The 10,047-nt window shown below is 40.5% G+C and overlaps 1 protein-coding gene across 2 annotated transcripts; it reads right to left on the bottom strand.

Annotated features, from left to right (window-relative positions):
• Nucleotides 1–5,736: 5,736 nt before the first annotated feature.
• LOC115752774 (probable protein phosphatase 2C 34) lies at nucleotides 5,737–10,047 on the bottom strand. 2 transcript variants are annotated; one of them, XR_007198342.1, is made up of 6 exons: nucleotides 9,905–10,047; nucleotides 8,477–8,721; nucleotides 7,729–8,037; nucleotides 7,098–7,215; nucleotides 6,701–7,019; nucleotides 6,155–6,261 (listed from the first exon to the last, which is right to left on the bottom strand). XR_007198342.1 is itself a non-coding variant. In XM_030691127.2 (5 exons), exons 1-5 carry the CDS (start codon nucleotides 8,717–8,719, stop codon nucleotides 6,049–6,051), a joined length of 1,107 nt encoding a protein of 368 aa, XP_030546987.1. In that variant the 5' UTR covers nucleotides 8,720–8,722; the 3' UTR covers nucleotides 5,737–6,048. The 2 variants fall into 2 exon arrangements, 1 of the variants encoding a protein (XP_030546987.1); XM_030691127.2 differs by lacking the exon at nucleotides 9,905–10,047 and having other exon boundaries at nucleotides 5,737–6,261; nucleotides 6,796–7,019; nucleotides 8,477–8,722.

Raw genomic sequence — 10,047 nt, 5'->3', positions numbered from 1 at the left:
AATATTTATTTAATTTCGCCACGTGCGTTAAATTTGTTTTCTTCGTGATGGCGTTATTTTTAAGACCTCTGCTAACCGGAAAAGGATGTGCCAACTAACATTTAATGTTTATTATTCTCTTTCTTTCTTTCTTCTTTTTCTTTTTTTCAATTTCAAAATCTCTTTGTATATTGCATCGTGTGCATAACCATGCAACCTAATCACGTCATGCGGGAGATACTAAAAAAAAAAAATTTAAAAAAAATTCGGTATTTATTAAATGAAAAAAATTAAAGGTTGATCATTTTCATATATTCTCTTATTTAAACAGCTTTATCCTAACCCTTTTGACGTGGATATAAGAGTAAAAGGGACCCACAATTTGCAACTCGTGAGAAAAGCTTGAAAAGAAAAACGGATAGTCATGAAAAGGGAATGCGATAGGGAGAATTGTCAAAAGAAAAAGTCATAAACCTATTGTACTTTTGTCAATTCAGTTTAAACCTTTTGATTTTACCAATTCAATCATAAAATTTTTTGCATTTATTCTAATTCGGTCCTAAAAAATTTCTATTCGTGTCAATTCGGTCAATTTTGGCTGGCCGGCGTTGACGGGATAAATTTTAACAATATGTCAATATTTTTAATTTCCTCTTCTTGCTTTTTTCCTTCTTTTTTGTTCGTCTTCTTCATCAAGTCGGTTGCCGGATCAACAATCGGTTGGAGGCGAGGGCCGGTGAGGCTCAACCTCGCAGAGGCGAGGTCGACCTCACTCAAATCTGGCAAGGACAAGCCACCCCATAGCCGGGCGAGGTCCGGCCTCGCTATCTCTTGCCCAAGAACAGCGACACGATGCCATGATTGGTTGAGGTCGAGCCCAATGGCGGTGGCGCCGGCGACCGGCGAGGTCGAGCCTCATCGGCCCTCGCCTCCAACAATTGATCCAACGAGCGGTGGAGGAAGAATATGCACACAAAAAAAAAAGAGAGACAAAGGAATAAAATAAAATAAATTTTTTGAAAAAGTAACATTTTATAAAAATTGTCCCATTAGCGCCAACATGTCAAAGTTGGCCGGATTGCTTGAATTACCACAAATGCAAAAGGATGATGACTAAATCGGCACAAAAAAAAGTTTATGACCGAGTTAGTAAGAGCGCAATTGATTTAGAACTTTTTTAACAATTTTCTCAAACGGGACATGTGTAATTTTAGAAAAACAATTCAGATCGTTAAGTCGCTCTAGAAAAATCAATTTAAATTTAGAATCTGCTAGAGACATTTATGGGACGGTTTGATAGCTACGTCAACCTTATCATTTATCGTTTCTTGTTCGGACAAAAAAAAAATTATCGTCTTGTCAATTATTCTTTTTGCTTGTTTTTTCCGTTTATGACGATGAAGTCTATCTATTTACATCTCCATTTTTTGTCCCTTGGATGTGAAGTGAAGCTCTCTACTAATAGCATTTAAAAAAAAAAAAAAAAAGCAAAAATCCATTTTATTTTCCCTTTTTCTTTTCTCTGGTCAACCTGGCCGTGATGCTAATCAATGACAATCCCCATGCATCTGGCGTCGTATCCCCGATTGGAATAAATGTCCACCATAAATTAAAAAAAAGATGATATAAAGATAAACCGAAAAATAAATTATTTTTCCTATACTCTGTCAAAGTCCTAAACCTTTCAATTGAATCAATTTAATCCTAAATATTTTCATGTCGATACCAATTCAGTCTATGCGGCCAATTTAAGCCGGAAAATTGCCAACGCGGACGCCGAGACCTCATCCGATAAACCTAAAGTTTCGATAGAAGGTTTCGGCAATATACTTTGCAAATTTTATAATTCTCATCGAACATGTTACCAACCAATTGATAATTAAAGTTCTGTTTGTTTCGCAAAAAAAAAATGATGTAAAATATATTTCTCAATAAATGATCAACTTATATCGCTTAGAAAAATGAATGAATAAAAAACATTTTTATTACTTTACGCAAATATTTAGGAATAAACTATTGCCGATTGAAAATAATTTTCATTGACTTAATCATTTCAAACGACATATAATGCCTTTTCTTGAGTAAATTTTTTTTTTTTTTTTGGGTCATTCATCTTCCATCCTAAGGAAATGTTCCTTCCGTTTGACTTTTAGAGCGGTGCGACGCGTAACGTAAACCACCATCGGCCTTTCCGCACCTCAAGGTCACGTGACTGACGCGTGGCCGACGACCGAGATCAGCTAAATTCATTTATTTTTTTATTTTCTCCTCGTTTTACTTTATTAACTGTTTCCCTTCTCGAGAAAATATTGCGTGCCCCTCGGTGACAGGTCAGCCGTACCCACGTGCGACACGTGGCATGCGCGGGGCCCGTCCGTCAGACATATGAATCAGTGCCTCACATTTCGGACATTACCAAATAAAAGTAATCATTAAACGAGCTTCCCAACTTCCTAAGCGAGGAAAGGTGCGACACGAAGACGTGTCCCCATCAGACGCGGGCCCCACCGGAAAGCCTTAATCTTTTCTTGGTGATGATGCCCCCCACTTTCCAGATGACACCTGGCTAGTTCTAACGTCGCATGTCGTTAGTAGTAGTGCTTTTGGTAGGAGCAATTGGACTAATTCTATCGACACATGATGCTTCAAAAACGCTTATTAGTCATGCTCTGTAGAAACAATTATTTTTAACAATAATAATGCGTGATGCGAAAAAGATGCAACTTCAAAAACAATAAATCCTCTTTATTTGAATGTTTGAATTTGAAAATTTATATTGCTATTTAAAATATTAAATTAAACGGATAGATTTTAATGTACCTAAAATAATATTTTTGTAGGGTAGAATATTTTGAATATATGCATCATAGACTTGTTAAACGGGTTGATCGGATCGGATCGGATTTGAATCGGGTTTAAAATGGTTCGGTCTAAATAGATCCATTTGACCTTTTTTGCATGCAATGCAAATTTATTGGCTTATATTCGATTCATACTGACTTGATATATACTATTAAAATATTTTCATATTTAACTTAATGTATGATAATTCATATATAAATTGAGGTTAGAGTGATGAGTAAGTAAGATCAAAAGAGAATTATAGCGGTAAATTGAGTTTAAATAAATTATAAATCCATTTCTCATATTATAGTTGAACCCCTTAACGATTCATTTGTTGATTGTAATTAAAACATATAATAATTATGTCATATATATATATATATATATATGCATTCAGACCGAGCAATTTTCAAATCGGTCAATCATGATGACGCACGACTCTACTTGTCAAATCAAGATTTTGCCCACGCGCCGGCCCTCGTTTGGAGCTGCGCGTGGAGGGAAGGCACTCGGGGGGACAAAAGTAGCGTGCGGTGCGCGCACGTCGTACGTCACAGCGACAGCGAGATAGGATGTCCTCGACTTTCCTCGATAAAAGCGATGATCCGCGTCTGGAGCAGATCTTATCGCGAGATATCGCGGCGACAAGTCGGGGTGGAATCCCACGCTCGTCCAGTTTCTCGCGCACCGAAATCCGAGTGCGTGTCCGAACAACTTTTGGTGAAGTGAAGTCGTGTCGTCCAACTCTCGGGCTTTGCCGGGTCAAAGCGAACTAGATTGACGGTTGGAGAGTGGGACAGCGCGTGGTGAATTACCCTTTTTGCCCTTGCGTCTGGGCACGGGACAAGGACTTCTTATATTTATTCTGCCTTCGGCTTTGAAAACGTTTTTCGCCAACCACCTTTTATCCGCAAACTTGTTCCGAGGCCCGCTAAAAGAAGTGGTATTGAAGGAACCAAATGTACGTCCCCCAATTCACATACTTATATTTTTTTTTTGGCTCGATGTCGTTAAAAGAACTCTTAACTGATAGATAAATCGACATCATATTTGTCTCGAGATTTATTTTCGTGTCATAAAGTCTGTATACTTGTGTCACTTTTGCTTTAAACTAATGTCGTGCCGTAGAAGATCTTAAATGAGTACAACCGTACGATATTTGTTCGAATTTATTTCGAGTCATTAAAAGTTAGAGATTTTAGCCTTCTTTTTTTTTTTTTTTTTTTTTCGGGGAGTTCTTGGGTTAGAATTAGCAAATTTTGGCAAATTTTCCAATTTAAGAATTTGGCGACTAATTTTGAGTATATGTGGTATGGGTATACTAGTTTAGGATTTCCCATGACATGAAAATTAATTTAGGTAATTGTCGCACGGAATTATTAATTTGAGATCTTTTGTAATAAAAATACTGGTTTGGAGTAAATGTGCCACGATTGTACCTGTGATTTTTTGCGACACGGAAATTAACGTGAGATAATTATGGCACGGATGTACAAGGATATTGATTTTGGTGTTACAAAAAGTCACGGGGTCTCGCTTAAAGCTCACCTCATCTAGTGGCGCATGTCCATGCGGAAGCAGCTCAAGTTCAATTTTTTTTTTTCCTTTTTAAGATAAATAGCCCAAACAGTACATCATGGAGGAAACTACCCCGATTAGTTGTAAATCTATACGGATATCAATTTAATCCTAAACATTTCAATTCTACCCATTCAATCCTAAACTTTGCGCGAAATTCCAACAATCCTTTGGGCCAATGTTCGCTGCAAAATCGCCGACGTGGCAGCTTGCCACGTAGGAAGGCCGTCGGCGATCTTCGGCGAAAACAAACCGAAATAACTGTATTGTAATTTTGTGCAAAATTTTAAGATCGAATTAATATTCATACAGAATGTTCAGGATTGATCAGACAACTTCCCCGTTACGCTGGTGGGACTTGGTCAGGGATATCAGAAATTAATTTAATGTCACGTATTCCATCATGACTGGGGCTCACGTTTTGGTCTTGGCTCAGTTGCTGGTATGACCCAAAACGAAGGAGAGGTCAAAGGGTCATTCATTGTGCAAGTGTTCTAGTTGAAGCATTGCTTAGTTTCGGAGTCCTAATGACGCCCACAATGACAAAAGCACCCGTCTTCGATGTTTTCGTTGATGTCGGTGCACATGGCCTGGAATCACACGAGGAAGACGAGAGTTTTAGAGACGTTGTCCACAAGCTCGCGTTATAAAACATGTTAGAGCGACATGTGAAAACTCAAAATATTGGATGGAGGATGTTGAAGTATTGTCTGACTTTAATTGACATTTGATCCTAAATACAATTTATATTCATATGATTTCTTGCCACCTATCAATTTAAACTTTTGAGATGGACCGTTCGACTTACACGTGAAAGGAAAGATTGTAGCTTAAATTTTTAGATTGGACTTTTTAATGGAGAAACACTGCGAGCATGTGAGGGGCAATTAAATCCAATTGTGGGATTCTACTTGCCAACACGAACAATAATTTCTGATGTTACTCTCCGACAGCATTTATCTTGCGGTGTACTTCCGTCTTCATGCTTCTGCCGTATGTGTTTCCTCGGTGCACCAGAATCATGGTAATATTCTCAACCTCGTGCAGTCCCACCCAGCGGCCACTAAATGGGCTCTTCCCGTGCACATAAATGCTTCCCTGTCCCTCAGACATCGCTGTATCATGGAGTACAGATTCTTCTCAACGAATCACCGAACATAGCATCAAGTCAATTTATCTCGCAGCCAGAATATAAGTTTCCGACATTGCCCTTACCAAAAAAAAAAAGTTTCCGACATTGCTAGCCTATGAATGATGACCCTGTTTATCGATTTTCGAGCGATGAATTGGTTAAATCCCGGCCGAATTCGAGTTCCCTTTCCCTGACCATGCGAATGCAGATGCAACGTTCCACCACCACCTCATTAAGGGGTACGGTTAACTTCCATCGGCAGCACGAAAGAAATGAATTTCACCGCAAAAATGTGACTGTTTTCCTCAAAGAAGCCTAAGGGCTTTGTCCAAGCACTAACCTATGCAGAGGAAATTGTCGGCACAAGTACCAATATCATGACACTCGGCTTATATTTACAGCAGTGCTTGCGTGGTTGCGTCACGGGTGCACGAAAGCAAGCATGATCTGAGACTTTTTCCCTCAATGTAGCAGGGATCACGATCCCCGTTAGATGAACCGTTCCTCACATGAATTTACTTCGGGGACTTGATGGGGTGAACTTGCTGAGATAAAGGGGAAGAGTGGAAGAAGAGACAAATGGCTGATATGTCGTCCATTGCAATTCCACGCCTCTTCCGCTTCCATGCTCGGACAGCACACTCGACCAAGCGTTTAGCAGACTTAGTCCTGTCTGGCATTGCGGATACAATTTCCACTGCTTCTTGATTGGATATAACATCCCACACCTGACAGACAGGAAAGAGAAAAGCGCAACATAAGAAGCGATCGCTGCTTCAACCATACTTCATAAGGCGAAATAATTTCTAACTGACCCTGCAAACAAAGGGTTGATGAAGGTCAACAAGGACACTCTTCAAGAGAAGTGAAATTATCTGCCCCACTCTTGCAGGAGGATTATTCTTTACTCCTGCTTGTCATGATAATATGCTAGGTGAGAAAGTTCGGTTGCATGGCTTTTGAAATTGGGTTAGCCAAGCGGAGGACTTGAAACTTGGGTGACTTTTGGATTTGACATTGGCGTAAATCAAACTTTTATCAGGAGTGATGCTACTGTCTAGAAACTAGAACCTCTATTGTTAAGGCACATATTATACGCCAGTACATGCATGTTTCTCTTCGACAGTACTGATTTAACAACTCGACATGCGTAAGTCTAGCGCAAACCCAAATGCGCATTTTCTGAAAAAGCTAAGCTATTGATTTTTCTTCGTTTTGCCCCCACCTTTAAAAGCTCAAACAACTAACAACAGACAACATACCCCATCAGTCGCCAGCACGACAAACTGGTCTCTGCTGGTTATGTTTCTCTGTGTCACTTCAGGCACGGATATAAGTCCAAAATCTTTCACACAGTAATCTCCAAATGCTCTAGACATGGCAAGTCCAGGTGATTCATCATCTGGCAGCCATACGCGGTGCACTCCTGGTTCATCATGTAGACAGAACACCCTCCCATTGCATTGTATTATCCGCTCGGCTTCCTCTGCAGCAAGATCAACAGAAGTGTGAAGATCAGATGAGAAGCAAAACTGGGAAAAGAGTGATAGGCAGGGGAACTAACGAGGTATGTTGGGCTTAAAATCAACAGTGAGCTGAACAGGAAGTAAGCTCCCATCCTCAGAAGTAGTTGCTAATACAGCTCGTGAGTCACCTACATTGGCTATGATGATGTATTCCCCCTGCCAAATATCAATTGGATTAGCTTCCACTGAACGATCGGTTCCTAAAGAAGTAGAAATGCTTAATCAACGATTCCCCTGATGGGCCAATCACTAATCTTTGAACAGCAAAACGGTTGTTTACTTCATCAACTGTTTCTCTTATATGGTGTCTTCACTTGTGCATAAAGAAACCTATTGACGGAGTTCACCTTCCATGTCATGAATATTTTGAAATGTCTCATTTGGCCCAAATTTGAAGTTACGTTTTGCCGAGACAAAGTCCACTATACATCTGAATTGCCTAGAGAGCTAGCCATCTTCATATTGCCTCTCGTAAGTCTATTGTTAGGAAGAGGCACTCCCCATTATCAGCTCTTATTTCGCAACCTAAAACTAGATCCAATAAACTTACATCATGTGGCAGCCACAGCAAAAAACAACTATCACATAACCATGACAGCATATTCATGAACGCACTGCAAACAGAGGCTAAGTTAAAGCAATGAAAAACTGAGGGGTTCTTGCTAATACCTGTCTGACAATAGTCAAAGCAGTGGTCCCACTGTAGAACGAATCAATCTTTCGATGTTGCCCAAGCTCGTTATCAATGGCGGCACAAGTCTTCAAGTAGGAACTTTTCCATATGTCAAAACGATGAGACTTCTTATCCGATTCCAAGTCAAGACCTGGATCTAGGGAAGCTTGAGCAAGAGTCTCCTGCCAATTGCACAACAATGAGGGTGGCATTGTCTCTCTGACCCTTTTTGCCACATAATGTCCCCATGGGCCATGCCCATCAAATATCCCACAAAAGATCATGTCATTTTGGCACCCAAATTCCTATCACCAAAAGCTACATCATCAGTATATACTAACTACAATGAGAAAACCTAATTATACCTGCCATGGGTAACAATCCATGGTATACAAGTGATCTTACGCATATAAGCTCTGCTAAAAAAGAAGCAAAAAGAAGGAAACTCCGAGATAAATCCGCACAGATTTATCTGTCTTCACAGCACGCGAGGTATTATTAATGACTCGAGACGATACAAGCTGCGCAAGAGGATATCTAATAGACTCTGAACTTCTATAAACCAAAGGACAGGTTGTTTAAACATGATCTTCAAAATAAAAAGTGACCAAATGTTCCAAGCAACTACAAAATCAGAACAATTTCTCTCCTGCAAAATGACAACCGCTAGCTAGTTGAATTTCTTGAAACAAACAATGAATGTGACCCCAATTGAATTTCAAGCTTTCAGGTTTCAATGCCTACCTCCCAAACAATGCAGCAATCCTGGTTCACTCCTTTTTCCCCTCTCTTAGAGAAAACTGAAGCAAAGTTTTTCGAGCCGTCGACATTTACAATGCCGGATGAGCACAGTATCAAGTCCTTCTTTTTGGCCTCTTTTGCCATGGCTTCTGCAGTCTCTCTACCATCACAATCCCCACTGCTCCTTCCCTTCTTAACTGCAAACGATCTTGCCAGGCCATTGAATATGGTGGAGAAATGCCCCATGACCTGTACAATGAAGATAACTTAAGTCCTTCGGACATATGTAGATTCAACACCCCTACATCTTTTTATGTTGATTACATACTCCATGTGAGACTTTTTCATTTTTAAAGAACTTTTTTTTCTGGAAAAGCTAGTCCTTTCTCAAGTAATCTCCTTTACATTTCCCCTTTTGTATTCGTCGCATTCTGTCTCAAGTACCGCACAGAGGCTGAAAGCACATGGATTTTCGAGCGACCCAGTGACCAGATGAACAACAAGATCTGACTCAGATAGGTGAGCCGGAGAATTTAAAAGCGCAAAGCTCCAAAACCTGTGAATCTAAAGGACGTCACAGCGAATATTCATGCTTACATGGAATTCCATATGCACGCACAGACAAGGAAAACACACGACATTCGCAGTTGGAAAAGTTCATTGAACCCAGACAAGGAGTAACCTAAGCCGTTTAGTCTTCTTTTTGGAAAAGAAAGAGCAAAGCCACAGCGGAAAAGGAAAACAGACATTCATTTCCGTGACTCTTTCCTTTTTCTCGGAGATCGAGAGAAAATTTGCCACAGTTTCTCTCTGCTTACAGACTTAAATTCTCAGTGCGGAGAGAAAGAGATGAATCTGCTGTAGCCAGCGACTTCTCGAGGATCGAATCCCACGAGAACTTTGCTTCTCTTCATCAGGACGAAGACAAAGGTCACGAGAGAGATGAAATCAGCTAGTTACTATTTCCAGCATTTTCAAAACAGTGCTAACTGCTCTGCTCGTCTTCCGATGAAGACGGGAAAGTCAGCAGAAACCAAAGTCAAAATCAAAATTCACTCCTCTCCGCGCATGATCTCGAAGCAGAGAAAGCTCAACCCAGTTTTCCAGAACGCAAAGCTCAATAAAAACAGCAGTTCAGTACAATCACATGATTCTTCGGCAGAGAAAAACACAAAATCATCCGTAGAATTGCCAAAAAAAAAAAAAAATCTCGTAAGAAAAAGAAAGTGCTCCATCCGACGGACCTTCCAACAAAGCCAAGCCAAATTTCACCCAAAAAATAAAAAAAAAACACGATAACTCGACGCGACTCTCTTGTCGTTTCGCTTCGCCATCCCCTCGCATTCCGCAGCAATTTCGGAGCAGATTGCCACGCGATGACTACGAAAACAGAGAGAGAGAGAGAGAGAGAGAGAGAGAGAGAGAGGTGACCCTGAGTGGCGCAACACTGCGACTTCGATGGCGGGAATCAGGCGAGGCTCAGAGAGGGAGAGGCCGGAGAAGGAAGAAGCAGCTCCGCCGGAGGGGGGAAGCGGAGGAATCGAGAATGGCGGGGAGGTAGGAGAAGATCGCAA

This window comes from Rhodamnia argentea, chromosome 1, assembly GCF_020921035.1.
Source record: "Rhodamnia argentea isolate NSW1041297 chromosome 1, ASM2092103v1, whole genome shotgun sequence".
NCBI classification, from domain to species: domain Eukaryota; kingdom Viridiplantae; phylum Streptophyta; class Magnoliopsida; order Myrtales; family Myrtaceae; genus Rhodamnia; species Rhodamnia argentea.
The sequence above is the reverse complement of the archived record's forward strand: the minus strand, read 5'-3'. Positions and strand labels throughout refer to the sequence as shown.